General features: G+C 34.6%; 3 protein-coding genes across 3 annotated transcripts; all 3 read right to left on the bottom strand.

Annotated features, from left to right (window-relative positions):
- Nucleotides 1-8,894: 8,894 nt before the first annotated feature.
- LOC141628494 (protein FAR1-RELATED SEQUENCE 5-like) lies at nucleotides 8,895-11,117 on the bottom strand. The gene is made up of 2 exons (XM_074441632.1): nucleotides 10,615-11,117; nucleotides 8,895-9,003 (listed from the first exon to the last, which is right to left on the bottom strand). The coding sequence occupies exons 1-2, from the start codon at nucleotides 11,115-11,117 to the stop codon at nucleotides 8,895-8,897; spliced, it is 612 nt and encodes a 203-aa protein (XP_074297733.1).
- A 20-nt stretch (nucleotides 11,118-11,137) lies between these two features.
- LOC141628493 (protein FAR1-RELATED SEQUENCE 5-like) lies at nucleotides 11,138-13,145 on the bottom strand. Its single transcript, XM_074441631.1, has 3 exons — nucleotides 13,062-13,145; nucleotides 12,852-12,947; nucleotides 11,138-12,094 (listed from the first exon to the last, which is right to left on the bottom strand). Exons 1-3 carry the CDS (start codon nucleotides 13,143-13,145, stop codon nucleotides 11,138-11,140), a joined length of 1,137 nt encoding a protein of 378 aa, XP_074297732.1.
- Nucleotides 13,146-16,597: 3,452 nt separating this feature from the next.
- LOC141628492 (uncharacterized) lies at nucleotides 16,598-17,314 on the bottom strand. Its single transcript, XM_074441630.1, has one exon. The coding sequence runs from the start codon at nucleotides 17,312-17,314 to the stop codon at nucleotides 16,598-16,600; it is 717 nt and encodes a 238-aa protein (XP_074297731.1).
- Between the last annotated feature and the right edge of the window lie 7,872 nt (nucleotides 17,315-25,186).

The following is a 25,186-nucleotide window of genomic DNA, read 5'->3' as shown; positions in this document are numbered from 1 at the left end:
TTAATGTCGCCACAACAGCATTACAACAGCTAAACCAAGACATCCCACCTGGTATCTCTTTCTTGGGTGGAATTAATGAGTCTGATGACATTATTCTACAACTAAGGACTGGGCGCTATTTGGGTTCGGGGTTCAACAAGTACTTGTGGGACGGTTTCGATTCAGGTGGATGCCTCATGGGATGTAACACGGCAGACGGGTTTTGGCTGGACTTGTTTGACAACTAATGGCACACAATCTAACCACTGGAAAAGTAGTTACGCACAAAGCCCTGAACAAACTGAAGGGAAATCTATCCTGGAAGCCATGAAATGGGTGCTCACGAATAATTATCTCCATCTTTCCATTCACTCGGATTGCATTACAATGTTGAGCCACATTGCAAAGAGGCACCTCTAATAATCATCTCACATGGACGATCACAAAGGACATCCATGACCTAGCTTCTATGTTTCATTGTTTTTCAATATCGTACCTTAATAGATCATGTAATGTAGTTGCTCATAGATTGGCAAACTGGGCTAGAGCTTAGTCTGTCTTTCTACTTGTCAAAAAAAAAATGATTGAAATGATAAGGAAAAGAACATACATTTGGGGTGATATTAACATATCTTGCTTTGATAAGGTCCAACATATATCGGCAAACATAATATCCGCATAATACGCTCCCAACCGGCTGCCGAGGACACTAAAATAAAAACCCATAATGAGATTTGCAAAAGGATTAATTAATGTGAATAATCGGTACAATTAGATTTATCTTCAACACTGGTACAATTAGATTTATCTTCAACTACTCGGTAACATTTTTCTGTCTTGGCATTTTGTTATTATCAGTCTTTTAGTACTAACACTTTGGTGGATAAATTGTACCAGTGTCTTTGAAGATGAATATCTTCATAACAACAATATATATGAAACTAGGATGAGAGGCCCAACAATTCAGAAACTTAAATCGCTTCTGAGGGGTAGGATCATTATGAAAGGTTAGCACTGGTGAGCAAAGGGCCAGATATTCCAGGAGGAATGAAGCGAGGAGGAATGAACGAGCTGAAGACCGAGTAAAGGACTCTGACCATTCGAGTTGACGAGAATTCTATTCTTTGTGCTAACCTTTCATAATGATCAAGCAGATCCCCATTTTGACCATTCATAAGTTTATAGAGTTATATGCACTGCATTTCACTTCACATAATCTAATACAACATCATACCCAAGCAGCAGATCCCCATTTTACAACCGAATCCTGGTGTATAGGAATTAAGAGACAGGACTCCACAGGAGTTTCATGACAATCACACCACTTGGATGAGTGCCTAGAGCCTCAATTAAAAACTAAATCCCAAATGACTATAAACACCAGCTAAATGCCATTTCCTATCAATGTACTCATAATCTAAAACACCCAGACAAAGAATAGAAAACGAACTAAACAGAACAAATGATTCTTTGCTCTGAAATCCAAAGCAATAGTAATCGATACAAAGATAACACAAGTCACTTTGACATTTCAAGGACTCCTGTAGAGGCAAGGACTTGAAATTTATTTGGAGAAGTCACTGAGACAGCAGCATCCCCATCAACAGAAGGGATATCAGGAGGAGTACTATCAGTTTAAGAACCAAAAAACCCCACCAAAATACACTCAAATGACTATAAACACCAGCTAAATGCCATTTCCTAACAATGTACTCATAATTTAAACACAACACAAATGCCATTCATCTGGTATTTTGCACTAATAAGTGACTATTACCTTAAATGCAGCAGTAGTGTGGGACGTCACAAACACACGCCATTCATCTGGTGTTATATGGTCATACAATTCTGGTGGTGTCCTCTTTATTGCTCCCGTCTCGTCGTATAGCCACTCACGGACTAAGGTGCATTTCCACTTTCTCCATAAACTCCCGGCCTTCTGAAGACACCAATCATAACGGTCTTCGATGACGGTGAAAGCGCCCTATACACATCAAACTCACAACAGAAGTTGGTTGGTTGGTTAATTGGGTGTCTCTTGGAACAATGAAGTATACACATCAGCCTTTCCGAGTATTCATTACTCTTTATTAAATTTCTCTCCAATATTCATTACTCTTTATTAAATTTCTCCCCCAACAACAAGAATCAGTCACCAGCTCTTTTACTTTCATGTTGAAACCCCCAAATTGAAGTTTCCAATTTAGGAACAAAGCTTGTAATAGTTAGGAAAAAATGCGAGTGTACAAGATTTTGGGATCTATAAACACCCCCTCCAAAATTTATTTCAAGTGTCAAGATTGCAACTTTGTGAAAATATATAAAAATGAAACATAATATGAAAACAACTACGTCTTGAAATGTTGAAAACAGATAAAATGAAGAAAGAAAAACAATAGATTGTACCAAATTTTAACAACAAATCATGTACCTTAACTTCAATCAGCTCACCCATTGAAAAAAAAATTGTAACTTTTGCAAACTCAAAAAGAAAGATGGTTCATAGAATCATAGATAACACAATTAATTAAAAGGGTATTACTTGTCAAAAAATCTGGATGAAAATAAGATTGAAAATTAGGAGAAAAGGCATTGATAAACACTTACATGTAGATGGAGGATTAGAAATTATAAGAATAAAGGTGCTAAGATGAAATTGCGCCGAGTGTTGATGGACTTGAAGAAATTGGAAAAATGGTAGATGAATGGAGCAATGAAGAAGAATGGGTCTTTGGCTCTTGGGAGAAAGAAAATATCGGTGAGATTATAAACTAAATGAAGTATAGCTAGTAGTCTAGTCAACATCCTAATCACCATGCCAAATAAGCATTTAACGGAAATAAGTGACGGAAAAGATAAAATGGTCACGGTTGGGAGTATATAACAAAGTTTAGGGGTATAACTGAGATTTATGAGAAGGCAGGGGTATAACTTAGAAAAGTGAATAATTCAGGGGTACCAATGAGAAAAACCCAAAAAAAAAAAAAAAAAACTTTAATCGCACATTACTAAATCGGGGCCAAATGAGTGGTTTAAGGAACAAATATCCGAGCCTTTTATGAGTGGTCATCTTAAAAGTCGCTATAAACGGTGACCTATCCCTGTTTCAACATTCTCGATAAATTATACATATACTTAGTTTCATTACATGATTATCTTATCCAGCTGATAAACATTTACCGACTATTTACATGAATGGGTTGTTCCTATCCTGTCTCCCTTCATTATTTCTTCCTATAGATAGCAGATTCTGCTTCAGAGGAGCATGAGTCCAGGAAACAAAATATGTGCATAAGCCTACTGAGAATCTGGGACTATATGATTTGGATGAGGAGGGACAAGGCACTCGGGTTTTCAAAGGTCTTTGTCGAATGTTACAAGGCACTCTCTGTTTTTCACTTGCAGATTCGGTTCTTAATTATTGTATTGATCTATTGCAAGGCACTCTGGTTTTCGAGTGCTATGGAAATCGATGAGTTGGGTTAGAAGAGGTGGTGGCAGGAGCAAAATTAAAAGAAACATCATCTCAGCTTAAGCAATCCAATGAAGCAATCCTCAACAACAAGATTTAAGCAATCCAATCAAGCAAGATTATACTATATGATTTGTCACGAGTTGGAGAGAACCCAGAAACTCAACAATTCTAAGCCAAACTACTGCCAAACTTAAGCAATCCAATCAAGCAATCCTCAACAACAAGATTTATAAATTGAATCAAATAACAAGATTTAAATAAACTCAGAAAATGTTTATTCTTATTGTTTCAATAAAATCAATCACGGCTTGCTTCAATCAATAACGACTTGTTTCAATAAAACATAAAATCAATCACAGTTGCTTCAATAAAACATAAAATCAATCATTGGCTTGCCACAATTATGTAGGAGTACAATATAAAGTGAAGTTAAATAGGGTCTTACCAGCAGAACGAACGCCAACGGTGGTGGACGGAGTAGAAGCGACCAGCGACAACCAAGGGTAACCAGCGACAACCAAACAGTGCCAGGGCAAAACCAATGATCGCTAGGGCAAAAGTGATGATTGTAGCCTTTGAATGAGATAGAAGTGTAAATGGTAGTCAATCGTAGTCTAATTAGGGATTGAAAAGAGAATTAGGGATTGAAAAGAGAACGGTGGAGATTGTTAACCGGTCTATTTGTTTATTTAAGAGAACGGTGGAGATTGTTAACTGGTCTATTTGTTTATTTAAGAGAACGGTTAGACTAATTAACTGGTTTATTTGTTAAATTACGACGGTTGGTCAACTAGAACCGTTCTCTTTGTTAATTTAAAAGCACGGTCAAAACAACCAACCGTTCTCTAATGAAATTCTATATGCGCGCCAACCTAAAAATAAGAAAGAGACCGGTTCTGCTATCAACCGTTCTTTAAGTGGCGTTCTTAAAGCCTTAAATTGTAGTAGTGTTAATTTTTTTTTTATTTTTTTTTTTTGCAGCTCATCTATGTTGATCGCGTTGTTCATGTGGAACGAAAATTTGAAAGAGATTATTATACGTTGGTAGGTTGGACTAGTAGTTTGTTATCATCGAGAGAGAAGGATGAGATGAAAAGCGGTATGTTTGGAAATGGTAAGTTGGAAGCACCAATGGAGGAGGTGGTTGACAATACAGGTGTCGAATCTGTCTATCAAACAAAGGGCTACACGGAGGAGTATATTCTTGTTCTTGCTAAATGTATAACTAGTTTAGCTCAGAACATATCATCTGTTAAGGCTAAGTTAGAAAAAGGAGCATCAATAATTAAGGAGAACAGATGCTCGTAAGCTCGTGATCATGCATTTAGTTTACTCAATTTGTCAAATGAGCACACCTCATGTGATAGTGAAAGTTCGTTGGTATTAATGTTCTTTGATATTCCAGATCTGTTCTGCTGCTTTGAGACTGATGTTAGTAATCATCCTTTGGTTGTTGAAGCTTTGAATAATGTAAACATAACTTTAAAAAATAGTATTCAGGTTGAAAGCATGTTATTGAAGAGGCCGATTTTTTATACATACAAAAAGGTAAATATGTTGATCATATTTTTTGTTATATTATGTTAACTTGGTGCTTAAGTGTATTGTTCTTTAATTTGATACATTTCAACTATTCCAGAAGCCTTGTGCATTGAGAAAAGAAGGTGAATTAGTTGACAATGGGAATGAAGATAACAAGGAAGGGGTGTCAAAAGGAGAGTCAGAAGAAAACAAAGTTGAAACAGTTGAGGTTGAAAATGGGAATGAAGACAACAAGAAGGAGGTGTCAGAAGGGGAGTGTGACAACAAGAAAGAGGTGTCAGAAGGGGAGTGTGAAAATGGGAATGTTGACAACAAGAAAGATGATGACAAAAATGTACGAAATGATTCGAAGCATCTTTATGTTGATAGTGACGTGGAGAATGAGGAAGAAGCCAATACGGACAATCTTATAAATACCCTTGTATGTAGCATGTTATCTGAAGATTATAGTGAAGAACCCAAGGTAACCAATCCCAATCCAAGCTTAGATATTAGTACTGAACTTGATTTACTAAGAGGAGACACTGACCCATGTACAGAGCCATCTAAGTTTCAGCACTGTATTGCTGACTAGGTCTACTACACCAAGGGAAAAGGCACTATTCTTGCTAGGTATATTTTATTCTACTCATTATGTTTCTTTTATTTAATCATTTTGTACATTTCGTTTGGGTATTATGTGCATTATTAATAAAGATAATGTACATATGTGTAATTAACTGACTTGTTTTGTGTAACGTCTGAACCAGTGAGAAGCTCTTTGAGTTTAAAAATGTCGTGGGTACCCGATATCTTTTTGCATCTCTAAAACCACCTCGGTATATAGCAGATGTTGTGGTTGATTGTTGGTCAGCTTACTTGAATTTCAATGAACTTGAAAGAAAATCTTCAGCACCACGTCGATTCTTTGCTTCAACCCTCGTATTTGTATGTAAAATTTTATTTCATTCTATATTACAATAATTTTATGTTATACAAGTGTATATTAATAGAAGAATATTATGTTCTGTGTGTGCAGCAAGCATTTCAAGGGCAAAGGAAAGAATTCAAATTTGAAAGAGAATTGGAAGTATTCAAGAGGGATTTTAGAAATGAGTTAAATCATGCTGGGATTATAGATATGACAAAAGTTGATATGGTTAGCTCAAACAATATATATAGTCAATACAAAGTGTTTTCTGCTTTTAATTTACTCTCGTAACAAATTTTATGTCTGTTGTATCTTCTAATCATTTCTTATATAAAACAGTTTTTTTTCCCAATAATATCCGACAAGCATTTTTACCTGTTCGTATTCAATATGGAGAAGAACAAGTTTGTCATTCTTGATAATCAACAGCATGATGAAACCCAAAAACTCGTTATGGAAACAAACCTTGGAATATGGTAATTGTTCAGTTGCCTTTCATTGGTTATTTTTTCTTTTACAATGTCATATTTTTTGCACGGTCTCTCTATACAGTTTGATCTGAATTTTTCCATGCAGCGTAATGCTTTGGCAGAATATTTCAATGACATTGGTGATTTGAAGGAAAGAGTAAGAGCAATGGAGCCTGCTGTATTGAAAATGCCTTGGAGAAACCATCAAAATGTTGTTGACTGTGGTATTTACACAATGAAACACATGGAAACGTACAAGGGGGGTCAGTATTGGACTTGTGGGTTTACAAAAAACAACGTAAGTTTCTAAAAAATTTACATCCAGTAATTGTAAATGTACTTTTGGTTTAATTAAATGATCTTTCTTAAAGTATTAAAAGCACATTTTTGTTTATAAGTTACCTATCCTCAAGATATTTTAACTTTTGTAAATGGATGGACTTCGAATATTGAGAATCAAATATCTTTGCACTTTGGTTTCATCCAAGTGCAACATTTATTGTGATGACGTTTTAACAAAGGTGAAGCAGTATCAAGAGAAGCCCTTCCCAAAGAATTTGGATTCGTCTGATAAAGAATTCTACGAGGGTGACGAGACTGTTGGGGATGAGAAGATAGAAGATGAGGTAGTTGGAAAGAAAGAGAAGAGTACCGATAATATTGGTGTCCCTGACAACAATGAGACTGTTAGGGTTAAGAAGAGAAGAATAGAGGTAGGTTGTACAGAAGGGAATATTATACCAGATGGCTATGATGCTTCTGAGAAGAATGAGAACATGACAGATGTGAGTAATACAAACGACAAGAGTATAAATGAGCATAATCTGGTTGAGAGTGGTGACACTACCAAGGGCGAAGTCATCAACAATGAAAATGTTCATGAACATGAAAGAAGTCAACCAGAGTGTCTGAGCATCCTTGCAAATCGTAATTTACTAAGCACAGATACATGCATTATTACTCCTCTTATGAGTTTTGAATTGCATTGCTGATTATGTGTCGTATAGTAGAGGAAAACATACCGATTTAGCCAGGTATATATATATATATCTCTACTAATGTACAATATTTAAATTTAAAATGTTCTGTATCCTGTTTTGAGTTAACACTGGTAGTCCTGAACTAGGGAACTTCTTGTGCATGTGGGTGAAATTTCTCTTCGGCGTATTGAAATGGCAACGCTACGACAATCTAAATATTTAACGAGTGATGTGATCGATTGTTGGGCAAAACTTTTGAATGCCAAGGAATCTAGAAGAAACTCTTCCGAGCCTTATCGATTTTTTTTCACCACAATTTTGTGTCTGTAAGTCAAATATTTATATAAACTTATTTCAACAAGTAAATTTTGTAATGTTTTTTCCCTTGATTAACATCAAAAACTTTACTTGTCTTGCATATAGATGATGCTTCATGGAGAACTGGACACTATTGAAAATTTTATCGTGATTAAGGATATAATGAAAGAAGAGTTTACCTAATTCTCGGTTAACCCAGATAGAATTGATTTGGTTAGCATTGACAATATACACTCTTTCTGCATGTTATATTTAATTTGCTTGTTGCCTAATTAAATCTTTTAAAATCTACTGATTCTTCTTCCCAGTTATATATAAAAGGCATTACCATTTACTAGTCATTGACAGCAACAAGTATAAGTTCATCATCATTGATAATGTGCATCGTGAGGGAAAACCAGAAGAATTTTTCCATGATAGACCACTGCCTTTTGTAAGATTCTATGCTCTCTTTTGCTTAACAGCACTACATACTATTCTTATTCATTATTGTGAATGTACAATTACTTTACATAGAGTGTACCTTCCCCAAAAATTTTGTGTTTGTCTTAATTTTCTAATTTTTGTGATATTGTACCTCATAATTATTAGTGTCCTAATGTTTTCTTGCACCCCTTCTCCGCCAGCGTAATGTTCTGGCAGAATACTTGAAAGACATCGGTGTTTCAAAGGTAAAAGTTGATCGCATTAAAAAACTGCAGCCTATTCTTGCAAAGATGAAGTGGAGAAACAACACTAACAAGACTGAATGTGGTGTTTACGTTATGAGACATATGGAGACATTTAATGGTAATCTAAATTGGACCTGTGGGCTTAAAAAAGGCGATGTGAGTTTCAGAAGTAATACAATTATTTTTAATACATAATTCAGTACACATTTGTACATGTTCTAACCCCTTGTTTTCTTTATTTTGCTAGGATGCTCCCCTACGATTTCATGCGGAAGAAATACATTTCATTTATGATTTCAACAGAAGGCAATGTATGTTTTGATGCTGTACTAAAGAAGGTAATGGATTTCCGTTCAAACCCACTGCCATGGGAAGAATATGACGATGAAGATGAGGAAGATGCTGAATTGAAGCTGTAAAAACTTTTTTTAGTTTCGTTTGTGACATGTGTGTGAATAATGTAACATATATTGAGGAAGCTGCGAGTCGTACAACCTGAAGTTTGAAAAAAAATTAATTCAAGAGAGTGTTATATTCTGGAAACAAATTTCAATAAAGTTTATTATGTTCTTGCTGAACAACAATAATGTTTATTGTACAAAACGCCTTAAAATTATTGTACTCTGGGAAAACAATTCTAATCAAGTTGATGATGTCCCTGCAAAACAACAATAATGAACCTTTAATACAAATGTAATATACTTTGGCTATAAGAGTAATGTACTTTGGCTATAAGAGTAATGTACATACAAGCCTTTAAGAATGTTCCTTGCAGAACAACAATAATGATCCTTTAATACAAATGTAATATACTTTGGCTATAAGAGTAATGTACTTTGGCTATAAGAGTAATGTACATACAAGCCTTTAAGAATGTTACTTGCAGAACAACAATGATGAACCTTTAATACAAATGTAATATACTTTGGCTATAAGAGTAATGTACTTTGGCTATAAGAGTAATGTACATACAAGCCTTTAAGAATGTTCCTTGCAGAACAACAATAATGATCCTTTAATACAAATGTAATATACTTTCCCTATAAGAGTAATGTACTTTGGCAGTAAAATCGAATTGTGCATACAAGCCTTTAAGAATGTTCTCGTAGAGTATATTACGGATGTCTATCCTTGAATCAAAAATTTGCACCTTCCACTTCGTTATCAGATTCATCTTCTTCATCGTCGTCCTCCACATCATCAGATTCATCTCCTTCATCATCGTCATCTTCATGGTAGTATATGGTGAATATGCAACAAAATGTAAATTAAATATCAGATTTTATAAGGAGAAAATGGCCAAAATGAACAACTAAATTGATAATAGATTTAATGTTAACCAAATATACATTGCTGAAATTCTCATCTGTGCCTTTAGAACAACCATAATGTTCATTGCACAAAGAGCTTATGTGCCTCCATATAAGATTGATGATTTTGGAAGGTAAACATTATGCGCTATGCTTGTATAATTTAATAATTGTTTAACATTAATGTAATATGCTTTAAAAAGAAACCAAATTATACATACCTGTCAGATGGTTTGTTTCTTTGCAAGTCCTAGAGTTGTGTCCTTGGCGGCCACATGTTTTGCAGTACCTCTTCTCTTTTCCTCTCTTCTTTAGGGCTTTTAACATTTTTGATTCAATTCTCTTACCCTTGGTCCTACCCTTGTTTTTAGATTTTTTTAGGAACATGAATCACCAACTTCTCAGGTATTTTGCAGCCCACGTACTTTTCTATTTCTTTCATCTTGTCTTTCTTCTTTCCTGGTACACTTCTGTTACTAATCATATCCAATCTAATATCTCTCAGTTTTTCAATCAAAAGCTTCATGTCTTTATCATCACACTCAGCTACGCTGACACAAGAATAAACCTCTTGCCATAACAAGACTCAAACTTTTCCGATCGAAAACTTTTGAGAGACATCTATCGATTTGCCATCTTTGTCAAAGACAGCTTACTCATTGCAGCTTTTGTCCATCTTTGCGTTATGTACTGTTCTGGTATTTTCTGAAAACCTTGGTTGTGTAGAATCCAAAGCGTGTGCTTCGCACAACAAGCCCATTCTCTCGAAACATAGAACAGAACAAGTAATCTCCATGTTATCCGGTGAATATGCTACGTTCCATGACTTATTTGACATCTGCAAGTCTGTTAGAATATATATTTTTGTCTCATCAATCTTCTCCACATCTTTAAAATAGCAATCAGACAAAGCTGCAACCAATTCTGTTTGGAAGTCTTTGAAAATGTTGTGCGAGTACATTTCAGAAGCATGGACTTCAAGGTTTGACTTTGTTTTCCGTGGGATTTCAGAGTGTTTGTTGTCACTGTTCAATTTGGACTGCTTGTGTCTTTGTGCTTCCAAGGCACTCTCATAGCACACCCAAAACTCAACAAGGGTCAAATGAGGTGTGAGGAACCTGTCAAAGAAACTGTTTTCACTCTCAGACCTAGAAGTAACCCTCATCAAGCCAGACATTGAAACATCTTTAAAATAGGTAGGGATCCACTGTTCCCTGAGATCGTACAAATCTGAAAACCACTCGTGTTCTACAAGTTGATAATCAGTCATTATCTTCCCCCATTGTTCTTCGAATTCATCAGGCTCAAGTTGGTTGTTCCAAACACACCTATTGAGCCTGGTCTTAAAATCCTCATCTTGAAACAGTTGATAACTGACTTTCTCTCTTAGTTTCTTCATTATGTGCCACATGCACAGTCTGTGTGTTGACTCCTTAAACACTTCCGGGACTACCGACTTCATTGATTTGTCCTGATCAATAATTATAATTCTCGGTTGAATTGGCACCCGCCCATTGCTTCCAAAAATGTCTTGAACAGCCATGTATAACACTCAATACTTTCATCACCTATCAACCCAGCTCCAAACGTTATGCACCTTTTGTGGTGATCAACTCCTGTGAAAGGCACAAACACCATATCGTACTTGTTTGTTCCATATGTAGCATCTGCTGATAAAACCTCACCGAACAGCATGTAGTTCTTTATGCAGATCGGATCTGCCCAAAACACTCCAGCCAGGCACTTGTTTTCATCTACTATAAAATCAAAGTAAAATGAACTGCATGTGTCTTTTCTCCCAATAAGATTTTTAACAAACATTTGTGCATCAAAATTACCAATGTAGGTTTTTATGTCCCTGACAAAGTTTTTGAAATCAACCTCAGTAGCCCCAATGTTGTCGTAACCTCCACACAGCTCCTTCCAACCTCTATAGGCTTTCATACCACCTAGTTTTATCACCTTTACCTTTGTGACAAATTGCTTCTGTACCTCTGTCATTTTTCGGTTTCCTTTCAAGAATATTGTAGATTCAGGCGAAGCAAGTGGATGGTTATGCGCTTCATCGAATCTGGTAACAATATAAGTTCCATTTTCTTGGTATTTAAACTGCACTAATGCACGACAGTCAATTCTTGTAATCGGCCTCACACGGCTTATGTCTGTCACATCAGATTCTGCATCATTCTCAGTAGTATCGGTATCAGTATCAGTCCTCTTCCTTTTTCTACTTTCCTTTACACCTTGCCTATTGCAGACAACATTCCTTAATGCAAAATTTTTTGGTAACTCATTGCCTTTAATCCTTTTTGTTGTTGCAAGTCTTGGCGTAAACCCACAGATTGTACAATATTCTTTGTAGAATAACTCTGCTGATTCTAGCGTTTCGAATACTTGTCCTACTTTAGGTTTCTTTTCCTCTGGACAGAATGGAATGTACTGGAGTGCATTTAATGTTTCAATTATTGTCCTTGGTTTTTTAAAGCTGTTATTTGTAGAAGAAGACGTAGTTGCATCACTTGTACTCATTGTCTGGTTCAACAGTAGTTAAGTAAGTAAGTATATTGAATATTATTGTATCAATAATGCAGTAATCCAATTCTAATATGCTCTACAAAGATTGGCAATTTATTTCGTACAAATAAAGGTTCATATATAATGTATTTCTGCGAATGTCCATTATCATGCCTTTAAAGGAACATTTATTTTACTGCTAATGTTCATAGGAAATATTGTTGTCCATTTTGATATAGCATATATATAATGTATTGAATGCTAATGACATTAAACAAAGAAATAGTCATAATATTATTTCATTAATATTAGAAAAATATTTACAAAAGCCATTTCAGGCTTTCAAAATGGTAAAGCCTACTAAGGCTTATACTGAAAAAAAAAAACACAAGATAATACCTAATAACAATAAACAGAAGATAACACAACATATTTCTAAACTAATCTAACAGTCGGAGTCATAATAACCCTCATCCCCAGACTGTTCCTCAATTTCATATTCTCCTTCTCTTTCCTTTAAAAATTGTCGTTTTTGTCTTTTGTGATGTCTAATTATTTCTGCACGACTAGACATAGTCGTGCAGATGCAGAATCTGTGAAGGAGCCGATTATTCTTTATGATAGTTATCACACCATTTTCATTTCCGTGAACCGCGCCTCAGTAATAATCCCTCTCCTTTACCTCTGGCTCGTTCCCTATAAGGAACCAATTTGACCAGCCCTTGCACACCATGGCCATGTTTTTCTTTTCTTCCCTCCCAAGTCGCTCAAACAAAATCTGGAGCAAAGGCTGAGTAGTAAGCAAATGATGTAAAGGACGACTGGGAGATGGTACATCCATCTCCAGAGGAATGTCATCTCCATCAAACCAGTTTGAAGAAAACTGGCTTACTTTCCATTCCCTATAATGGGCCATGAAATTTTGTTTGTAAGCATCATTCTTGTAGGGAACTATCAGGCATTTTGAGTAATCCATTTTTTTTTTTTAAGAAAATTAAGTACTTTTCTGAAGAGATTAAAAGTTTTGGTTATTGGAAAAGGTAGGATGGAAAACTAGTTGTGTACTCTTGGGTTTATATAGTGGATTAATTGATTATAAGAGATTAAATTCTGTGAACAGTTGAATTAAACTGAAATCACATTTTTTTCCAAATAATGTTCCATGTTCTTTTTTAAATAATTTAATGTACCTTTAAATATAATATAATGTACATTTTCCAAATAGTGCTTAATAATATTTTAGTTGTACCTAATTATCAGAAAATGCAAATTACGAATATAGATAGTTGAACATGTTTATTTATAATTAATATAATGTACATTTAGAAGTAATATTCAAATTAATGTGAATAATTGCGTCTTTTCACCACATAAGCAAGTTATATCGTACAAATAAAGGTTCATATATAATGTATTTCTTCGAATGTCCATTATCATGCCTTTAAAGGAACATTTATTTTACTGCTAATGTTCATAGGAAATATTGTTGTCCATTTTGATAGAGCATATATAAAATGTATTGAATACTAATGACAGTAAACAAACAAATAGACACAATACTATTTCATTAATATTAGTAAAATATTTACAAAAGTCATTTAAGGCTTTCAAAATGATAAAGCCTACTAAGGCTTATACTGAAAAAAAAAAAAACACAAGATAATACAAAATAACAATAAACTAGAAAACTAACTTAATATATTTCTAAACTAATCTAACAGTTGGAGTCATAATAACCCTCATCACCAGACTGCTCCTCAATTTCATATTCTTCTCTTCGGTTTTTAAATTACTGTGCTTGTTGTTTATGATGCCTAATTATTTCTGCACGACTAGACATAGTCGTGCAAAGGCAGAATCTTTCAAGGAGCTGATGATCCTTTGTGACAGTGATTATACCATTTTCCTGTCCCCGAACCACCCCTCGGTAATAATCCCTTTCCTTTACCTCTGGCTCCCTCCCTATAAGGAACCACTTTGACCAGCCCTTGCACACCATGACCATGTTTTTCTTTTCCTCCCTCCCAAGTCGCTCAAACAAAATTCGGAGCAAAGACTGAGTAGTAAGGAAATGATGTAAAAGACTACTGTGAGATGGTACATCCATCTCCATAGGAATGTCATTTCCATCAAACCAGTTTGAAGAAAACTGGCTTACTTTCCATTCCCAATAATGGTCCATGAAATTTTGTTTATGAGCATCATTCTTGTAGGCAACTATCGTGCATTTTGAGTAGTCCATTGTTTTTTTTTAAGAAAATTAAATACTTTTCTGAAGAGATTAAAAGTTTTTGTTATTGGAAAATGTTTTAGAAATGAAGGTAGGATGGAAATGTAATTGTGTACTCTTTGGTTTATAGAGTGGATTAATTCAGTATAAGAGATTAAATTCTGTGAACAGTTGTGTCTTTTCAACTACCACAAACATAATCATGGTAATTAATAAATTGGGTGAAGTTATCTATGTTAGTTAAATCTCTTGCATAAAACAGTATATGCACACTATAAAAATACGTAATGGACATTTGAATTAAACTGAAAGCACATTTATTTCCCAAATAATGTTCCATGTTCTTTTTTAAATAATTTAATGTACCTTTAAATATAATATAATGTACATTTTCCAAACAGTGCTTAATGATATTTTAGTTGCACCTAATTATCAGAAAATGCAAATTATGAATATAGATAGTGGACAATTTATTTGATGGAACATGTTTTTTTCTAATTAATATAATGTACATTTAGAATTAATATTCAAATTAATGTGAATAGTTGTGTCTTTTCACCACTTAAGCAAGTTACAAACCGTCATTTGACATATTGAACAGTTGCAAGACCACTTGCAAAAGGTAATAATTACTTGCACATCCTTATTATATATAATGCACATTTCACTAAGACTGATTGGACATTTCCTTATGAAACGTGTACAGCACAACACAACACATTATTTTTACATGCAAAATTACTTTTCAGTTACTTCAAATTGCACACTTTTCCTTTCTCATTATTTTTAGTACATTTTTTCTCACCACAAAGTACATTTGCATTTATCATCCTCCTAAAATCAAACAAACAAACTATAAACCCTAATTTAACACTTTTCATTATAAAATTAATGTTTTTGTGGTTCTGTACATTAAATCTAGTTAACTAAATTTAATCAAATCCGAAATTAAGTTGAATTTAATCAAATTCAACTTTAACATCATCATAAAATCAATTCAACAACGATTCAGAAAGGAACTAAATAACATTGAATGAACATACATCAATATTGACTATAGAAAACAATAATTCCAGATGAATGACCAAATCAATTCCGATTTTTCTTATAAAGTTTTGATTTTGAAATAACTGAATAGCTGATGAATGCAAAAGTTTGAACAAATTGACTCTGATTTGCGCTTCGAACACAGCAATTGATGATGAATAAACGATTTTAGATCACTAAATTTGATATCGAAAGACAAAAATTTACAAATTAAGGAAGGATTAATGATGAAATCGATTGATTTTGTTTCGTGTGGTTTGATTTTGTTACGTAGGCTTGATATTGCTGACATGTACAGTCTTATTTTTTGTTTTCCGTGAAATTTTAAGAGAAAACGCGTCTAATCTCTCTCCGTCGGTCTTATTTGATGGACGGTTGAGAGTCAGTTCTCCGGTTCTCACGATAAGCCTCGTTCTCATAGGAACTCTACCCTTATTATTATTATTATTATTATTATTATTATTATTATTATTATTATTATTATTATTATTATTATTATTATTATTATTATTATTATTATTATTATTATTATTATTATTATTATTATTATTATTATTATTATTATTATTATTATTATTATTATTATTATTATTATTATTATTATTATTATTATTATTATTATTATTATTATTATTATTATTATTATTATTATTATTATTATAATTATTACTATTAGTATTATTACTAGTATTATTAATACGTAATATTTTATTATTATTATTATAATTACGTATTATTTTATTATTATTATTATTACGTATTATTTTATTATTATTATTATTATTGTTATTATTATTATTATTATTACTATTACTATTACTATTATTATTACTATTACTATTACTAGTATTATTATTATTATTATTATTATTATTATTATTATTATTAGTTTTTTTTTTTGTTGCAAGAAATTATAGTCCATTTTATTCATCCATCATGGGCAAATAAAGAGGACAAGGATTTCATACAAAAAGAATAACCCCTAAGGCATAAGGCCAAACTCAAGAGAGATTTAGCCTATGGACAACCTTATCATAGTCTTTACTAGGAACTTTCCCTAAGATACGACTACTAACAGTGTGCCTGATTATGTGAGTAAGTTGAGCAGCAGTTTTTTCAATTCCCACGAAGATCCTAGCATTCCTTTCAGCCTAGATGTGATAGCAGACAGCTCCAATGCAGCAGCGGAACCAACCATTCTTCCAGTGTCTGATATGTTTCTTTCCTATGCACCATAGAAGCTCTGTTGTAGGGTCAAAAGTCCTGTGTGGCAAGCTAAGCCAGGTGATGATACCAGCCCAAATATGTTTAGAGAAAGAGCATTGAGAGAAAATATGGCTATGAGTTTCCTGATCCTCCTTACACAGAATGCACCTATTTGCTAGGGAGAACCCTCTAACTGCAATTTTATCCACAGTGGCCAATTTTCCTTGGATGGCTAAAGATGTAAGCAACCTATGACTGGGGATAAGGAATTGACTGTTGAGAGCAGGCGCCCAAGGGAGAGCAGGTGCTTGAATCCTAAACCAGTCATATGCAGCTTTAAAATGAAATTTACCATTTCTAACCCAGGAATTGAGTAAGGCATTAGCAACAGAAATAGTACCAGTCCTGTCAAGTATTTCCTCCTTTACAGCAAGAATGCCCCTAAAACTTTCAGAGTGATAGGGTTTTCTATGAGTGTCCCAAATGGAATCATTTACAACATTATAGGCTGTATTCCAACAGCACCAAAGACCATCATGTTGATTTACCAAACTCCAGAGCCATCTAGTAAGGACTGCTTTATTCCATGAAAGAAGCTCTTTGATGTCAAGCCCTCCCTCATGCCAGGGGGAGCAAATACTTTTCCAGCTTTCAAAAACCATTCTTTGTCTCCCATCAGCATTATTCCAAAAGAAATCTTTACAAAGACGATTAATTGGCTTTGATAATATTCTTGGGGATCAGGACACTGGCACACCAGAAATTCATTAGGCCAAAAACAATAGAGTTCAGCAGCTGAACTTTTCCTGCATAGGAGAAAGCTTTGGCTGCCCAGTGATGAATCTGAGCTTGTATCTTGGTTAGAAGACTCCCATAGGTATCAAAAGTGTTCCTTGCAGTATGTAAGGGAAGACCCAGGTATCTGAAAGGGAAGCTACCCTCAGAGAAACCAGTAGCTTGAAGAATTTGTAACTTGACACTAGGAGATACTCCACCAAAATAAACATCAGTCTTATCATTATTAGCTGATAGACCAAACCAGTGAGAAAAATTCTCCACAGTATGCAAGACTGTAGTGACTGATGGCACATCACCCCTGGTTAAAATCATAAGATCATCAGCAAAGATCAGGTGAGTGAGAGCAAGCTTTGAGCATTTAGGGTGGAAGGACACATCAGTGTGAGTACAGAGTCTTCTCAGGTACCTGGAAAGAATTTCCATACTAAGAATAAAAAGATAGGGGTAGAGGAGATCACCCTGTCTAACCCCACTCTTTCCCTGGAAAAATCCATGCACAGATCCATTAAACTTAATGGAGAACCAAGAACTTGTAATGCAACCTATTATCCAGTCAATGAAAATGGCAGGGAAATTAAGAGCCTGAAGAAAAGACTTGATAAAACCCCATTGCAATGAATCAAAGGCTTTCCTGATGTCCACCTTCATAAGACATCTAGGGGTTAGGTACATTCTGCTATAACCTTTGACCAGGGATTGTGAAAACATGATGTTTTCATGTATATTCCTTCCAGTAATGAAAGCTGCATGTTCTGGGCCAACCAACTTTGGGAGCACCACCTGAAGCCTATTTACAATGATTTTGCTAATAGTTTTATAGAAAGTGGTGCTACAGGAGATAGGCCTGAAATCCATTACGGTATTGCTGACCTTTTTTTTGGAATAAGAGAAATGAGTGTGGCATTTGCTTGCTTACTGATTAGACCATTTCTGAAGAAGGCTTGAACAGCTTTGCAAAAGTCTGAGCCCACAACATCCCAAGAATGCTTAAAAAAACCAGAGGAGAAGCCATCAGGTCCAGGGCTTTTGTCCTCTCCAATACTAAAAAGGGCAGCTTTGATCTTCACATTATCCACAGGTCTTGTGAGCATTTTATGATCATCAGAATGGACACAAGAGTCTTGCTGGATGAAGTGGACATCAATGGGTAAGGTGGGTTTTGAAGAGCCTAGAAGGTGCTTATAATAGTCAATGAAGCTTGCAGCTACATTGTCCACACCAGTCTGCTCAGTACCATTCTTGTCAACAATTTTTCCAATAATTTGTTGTTGCTTCCTATCCTGAATTCTAGCAAAGAAATATTTGGAGGAAGAATCACTATAGGAAATATGATCAATCTTAGCTTTCTGCTTGATAATGGAGCTTTCCATATGTCTAAGATTAATATAATTTGCAAGAACAGCTCTTTTCTGATCATATAGATCAGAGTTTGAGAGATTTGTTTGAAGTTGCTCTTGACATTGATTAAGAGCCTTCTTGTTATCCTTTATTTGCTGATCCAGATTAGTAAAATTCTCTTTATGCAACTTCTTTAGCCGACCCTTCACATTTTTAAGCTTCTGAAAGAATTTAAACATAGTGGAGCCTGCAACAGGCTCATTCCATGCCTCAGAGACTAAATTGTGATAAGCAGGATGCTTCAACCAACTATTAAGGAAGCTAAATCTGGAACCAACATGTTTATCCTCAAAGACAGTGACCAGCACAGGAGAGTGGTCGGAAATAACTGAAGGCAAGAAAGAGACACAGGTTCCAGGGAATGTATTCAGCTAGGAGGAATTTGCAAGAGCTCTATCAAGCTTAGACCAGACAATGGAATCTATATCTTGTTTATTTGTCCAAGTCATTTCACACCCAGTGCTATAGAGATCATCAACCCCACAATGGAGAAGACAAGAATTAAAATCCAGGATGTCTCCAAGGTTTGGTGGAGTATTACTTACCCTTTCACTGACATCCCTAACCACATTAAAGTCGCCCAAAATGAGTCAATGCTTCACTTGAGTACTGAGCTGCTGAAGATTAACCCATAGATGATCACGAATTCTAGCCTTGTTACTAGCATAAACCATAGTTAAATGAAAGACATGCCCAGTGGCATGATGGGTGACTTCACTATGAATGAACTGAGAATGAATCTGGAGGATATTGACAGTTACATGAGTTGGCCTCCAAATTAGCCAAATCCTACCATTGTAGTGAGCTTCATAATTGCAAACCACCTTATAATTCCTGTAATTCTTTTCAATAAGAGTTTTAGCAGCAGGCTCCTTGATTCTAGTTTCTAGAATTCCACTAATGTCAATATTGTTATGTCTAATAAAATCCAACAATTCATGTTGCTTGAGGGGATAATTTCCACCCCTAATATTCCAGGAAGAGATTTTCATGGAAGAGTATCAGGAGGATCATTCTCCTCTACAATGTTCCCCCTACTGGTAAGTTCGGATTTAGCAACCAGAATAGTTATAGCTTCCTGAGTAATTGGTGTGAGAACCAAAAGAGGGACATCCACTATGATAGATGAAGAGGCTCTCTTCAAGACTATTTGAGTCTCATTCATCTCTACTCCATAACTGCATTCTAAATGCTTTTCAGTAGCTAGAGTAACAGGAGCTTCCAACCGAGGAGATGTATGACACTCCTGCAAAGGAATAACCCCTGCCCCTAGACTATCTGAGGTACCACCTAGCAGAGAGGAGTCAACCAACACTTTAGAGTCTTCAGCAAGGAGAGAGGTCCCAGTGCCATTGGCCTGAACAGAAAGAGGCCTAACCAGCTCTTCCCCATGCTGGGATTCTAGCTGCTGCATAATAGCTTTGGTAACAGGAATAGGTACTGAACCAGAGCAATCTGGAGTACCATCCAGCAGGGGGGAGCAGTCAGCAAGCCCTCAGAAATAGATTGAGCAGGTAAAACTTCCTCCACTTCAGATGCCACAAGAGGGGAGAAATTATTATAAGTGGTTAAAGTAAACCCAGATGAGGTAGGTGGCAAGGCTCTCTTCAAGGCTATTTGAGTCTTGTCCACCCCCTTCTTCGTGCTGCATTCTTGATGTATTCCAGTGGCAGGAACCTGAGTTTTATGACCCTGTGAGGGGCCATGCTGATCAGTTCTAGCCACTGGGGTACCACCTAGCAGGCAGGGAGTAGTAGCCACAGAAGAAGTCTTCTGGATTGGCTTAAAAACCTTAGTAGGAGCTTTTTTGGGGATAGTCTTTGGTTTTACTTTCTTACAACTTCGAGCCTGATGTCCCATTTTCCCACATTTAGCACAATAGTAGAGCAACCACTCATAGTCAACTCTTTGCTTGGAGGGACCAAAAGGAGTGTTAATGGTTATCAGCTCAGGAAGAGAGGAGGAGATGTCAGCTTCAACCATAACCCTAGCAAAAGACAACTCTTCTTTGCAAGTGGTGGGCATATCAGCAAACATTGGCCTCCCAATTTTACTAGCCATTTTACTGAGGACAGCAGAAGACCAAAGATATGGGTCTAAACCAAGAAATAAGACCCATATAGGGATAAGGGAGATCCTATCCATAGCAGTAGAGAAAGATGGAGACCATTGCTTCAATATGATAGAATAGGATCCCATTTTCCATGGACCACCCTTAATAACATTGGTCATGTCATTCTCAGTCTGAAATCTAAAACTGAACCACCCCTTTTTGAAGTACTGGACAATGGGTTTGGCAATGTGTCCCCAATTTTTCTCAACATAGGCAGTAACCTGAGCCAAAGTTGGCTTAGATCCAAGAATATTGCCCATTAAAGTGAATTTCCATATCTTTAATTCCTATTGGAAGTCTTCTAGATCAATGGCAATTTCAGAAGAAACCTTACTTTGCTCATGAAAGAATAAGCTCATGCCTATGGGATTCTTAGGCTTAACAACATCAGTCCACTTTTTACTAGGTTTCTCCTTAAAAGAGGTAGGATCAATGGTTGAACCCAGAGATGCAGGGATATCGGAAGAACAATTGGTGCTAGAAGGAATGATCACATCAGCAGAAATATCAACAATCCTAGGTGTCTTAGGGTTCAAAGCACCATTAACAACAACAGTACTAGGATTAATTGTGTTACTTAAAGCTTTAGGATCAACAGAAGACATATCAGCAGTAACCACTAAATTTGGACCATCAATGGCGATAGACGTAGAATTGGATGGAGCAATAGGGCGTTTAGGAGAAATAATGCGATTTCAAGGAGTATTACGCACAATAGTTCGAGGTTTAGCAGCAGAAATCGCATCAATAATTAGATCAATAAGACATGGAGAACTACGATTAGGGGAAAAATGGGTTTTGGAAGAAAAGTCAGAATTACACACCAAATCAGTATCAAAATAATCATTAGCTGACGAGGAATCCATTGGTATTCTAATCTTTGGCGGCCGACCTTTGCCTTGTGCCATGGGAGCTTGCGAAGTGCTGCAATGGCGAAAGAAAAATAGAGAATCTGTTATAGAGAGAGAAAGCTCGTCTCTCTAAACTGTTTTATTCATTATTATTATTATTATTATTATTATTATATTATTATTATTATTATTATTATTATTATTATTATTATTATTATTATTATTATTATTATTATTATTATTATTATTATTATTATTATTATTATTATTATTACTATTATTATTACTAGTACGATTACTTTTTTTAATACTATTATTATTATTATTATTATTATTATTATTATTATTATTATTATTATTATTATTATTGTTGTTATTATTATTATTATTATTATTATTACTATTACCTATTATTACTATTACTATTACCTATTATTACTATTACTATTATTATTATTATTATTATTATTATTATTATTACTAGTACGATTACTTTTTTTATTACTAGTATTACTATTATTACTATTATTATTATTATTATTATTATTATTATTATTATTAATTCTATTATTGTTATTATTATTATTATTATTATTATTATTATTATTATTATTATTATTATTATTATTATTATTACTATTATTACTATTATTATTATTATTATTATTATTATTATTATTATTATTATTATTATTATTATTATTATTATTATTATTATTATTATTATTATTATTATTAACACGATCTACTTACACGACTACATACACGGCCTAATACACGGCCCAACTCTCTTTCCCGACTCATCCATTATTTAAATATTTTCACATAATCATTAATTATAAATATCAATTTTAAAATATCAAAAGCTCCAATTAAATTTATAAACATATTTCCACCATTGACTAGCTACTAACCATGCCACTAAATTACGAGGTAGTATAGTCTTCCCTCCCTAAAAAGAACATCGTCCCCGAAGTTCACCCCAACTACCAAAAAGACCCCATTCAGGTCAAAAGAAATATTTGCATTATTAATTAAAGGTAACTGTAACACCCCCATACACCAAGGTGCCTTATCAAGACCACCTTAACATATGGAGATGCTACCATCTCAGTTGTCCGAGGTACAGTATATCAAAAGTGGCCATAAAGAAACATACTTTAAAGTTCAGTTGTTCAAAGTGCGTACAACCTAAAAAAACCAAAACCAAATGTACGATACAAACTATCTCAAACCAAACCATCTAGAAAAGAAACTGTCATAAGACTACAACAGAAGACTAAACTCAAGACTAGTGATGACTCCATCCCAGCCAGATCCCGCGAGCTATCTATATGGTTACCTGCTAAAAAAAAACTCATCATCCCCGAATGGATCACCACAGTTTTCAAAACATTTGACCGGGTTCAGTTACTGAATAATTAAAATAAGAAACAATAAGCATCCAGATACTCAAACACATTCCCCAATCTCCATTTAATCACCACTCACATGACTATACACTAAATGTGTAGCCCTGCCATATTACCCGTCGCAACAGATAATCCACATCGCCAGTGGGGACTGCAGCCTTACAACCTAAGCCCCGCACAAAACCGTAGAGCGAATAACCCAATGACCATTAATGTGCACATCCCCTTTGTTGGACCTTATAGATATATGATTAAGTTTTGATAATGACAAGTGTGTGCTTCGTTTTATATATACTCTTGCTCGTAATCGTTTGTTTAGTCTTTGTTAGATTAACTTAGATTTACAAGTTTAGCAAGTAATGTTATAGCATTCTTAGCTATAACATTGAAGATTTGTGAGGCGTCATTCAAGTATTGTTATAGCAGCTTGAGCTATAACATTGAAGATTCTTAAAGCGTCATAGTAACTGTAACAAGTTTCAAGTATGATGATCACTCAAGCAAAAGGTTAGATCAAGTCTTTAACAAGCTTAAGATGAATAGCTTTTGGTCAAGATAAAGAGAAGATTCTATCACTGAAGATCTCCAGGAAGATTAGCTAGTATAGATCTTCATCTAATGACGGTATCTTAAAAAAGGAATATTGGGAAGGTAAAGTTATAGCTATTTCATCTATAACTTTACTTACCAAACTTAAAGTGATAGCTGTTTCTACTATAACTTTGAGTAGCATTTTAATAGCACGATTTTAATAGTTTTAAATCCATTTTTCAAAGGATAAAATTCTTTAAACATATTTCGAAATCATATGTATCTATAGTAGAGTTGATATATGGGTTGTTATAATGGATAACTTGCATATCTCTATTGGTTAGTAAAACGACTTATGGTCATAATGCTACCTAGGATTTGCTAGTTTATTTTAACCTAACCCTAATCCAAGAAGAGGGATTTTCGTCTAGATGGACACGGGCCTAGGGTTTCGGCCGCTGGCTTTAAACCTTTAGGTTTTACAAGTCCTCTAGTATAAGTAACCTATCTAATTAAAACTAGCTTATATTTTTATAAGATATTTTCTTATCTTAAATATATACATGATTTAATTTGTTTACTTGTCTGAAAATCTTAAAGATATAGTTATGGGAAAAAATAAGATTCAATTTTATCTTATTTACCTAACTATAATATCTTGGATTGAATTAGGAAAGAGATAGAGATTTATCTCTTGCAAAGCATGCCGCCTATCTCACGACATCCTAGGGTTTCGTGCAAACCCTAGTTCTCTCTTCTACTATAAATACACATGATCATTCCTTGTTCTAAAAAGCTTTTCGAAATATAAAAATCCCTTGCAAACAAATTAGAGTTTAATTTTCAATTTACTATTTTCATTGTTTTGCATTTGAAATCTTGCGAAAAGTCGTGCTCTTTGATTTGCTTTTATTTTTCTTAAGGTTACGTCATAAGATAATAGTACTTCATATTGTTTCTTACTCTTCAATTGTGTGAACACTTAGAAGAACAATCAAGTGCTTTCTTTGTAACTTAACATAGTCAAAACCGAATATCTAGTGATATTCAAATTGAGTTATAGCTAGTGTTAGCTATACGAATTGGGTTGATAATTTGGTAATCCGGAGTAAGGTACTAAAATTATTAATCGAGAATAGTGGACGTAGGCTTCGACGTGTGAAGCTGAACCACTTCAAATATCGTGTGTCCTTGCAATTTTCATTTTAATCATTTCATCACGTTCATAATCATTTAGTTAATTAGTTAAAGTTTAATCAATAACTTTAAGTAATTAATTACCTTGATATAAAATAAAAAGTAGGTCATCATTCTTGCCTCCTCTTCATACTAGTCCATCTAATATCATCAATAAGCTTCCAAATATGCACGAAAGACGGAAATTTCCGCCTTATTATCTTCTTTTCTACAAAACATACGAAATGCGATAGA

This window comes from Silene latifolia, chromosome Y (genome assembly GCF_048544455.1).
Source record: "Silene latifolia isolate original U9 population chromosome Y, ASM4854445v1, whole genome shotgun sequence".
Taxonomy (NCBI): Eukaryota; Viridiplantae; Streptophyta; class Magnoliopsida; order Caryophyllales; family Caryophyllaceae; genus Silene; species Silene latifolia.
The sequence above is the reverse complement of the archived record's forward strand: the minus strand, read 5'-3'. Positions and strand labels throughout refer to the sequence as shown.

Excerpts from the sequence above, each read along its gene's own strand:
- LOC141628494 (XM_074441632.1), bottom strand. The coding sequence starts at position 11,117 with ATGAAGTCGGTAGTCCCGGAAGTGTTTAAGGAGTCAACACACAGACTG. Across the intron at positions 9,004-10,614 it reads GAAGTCCATGCTTCTGAAAT|GGACATCATCAACTTGATTA; the intron begins GTACTCGCACAA and ends GTTGTTTTGCAG.
- LOC141628493 (XM_074441631.1), bottom strand. The coding sequence starts at position 13,145 with ATGGATTACTCAAAATGCCTGATAGTTCCCTACAAGAATGATGCTTAC. Across the intron at positions 12,948-13,061 it reads CCCATTATAGGGAATGGAAA|ATTTTGTTTGAGCGACTTGG; the intron begins GTAAGCCAGTTT and ends CCTTTGCTCCAG. Across the intron at positions 12,095-12,851 it reads TTATAGGGAACGAGCCAGAG|TACATTCCATTCTGTCCAGA; the intron begins GTAAAGGAGAGG and ends AATGCACTCCAG.
- LOC141628492 (XM_074441630.1), bottom strand. The coding sequence starts at position 17,314 with ATGGTTTTTGAAAGCTGGAAAAGTATTTGCTCCCCCTGGCATGAGGGA.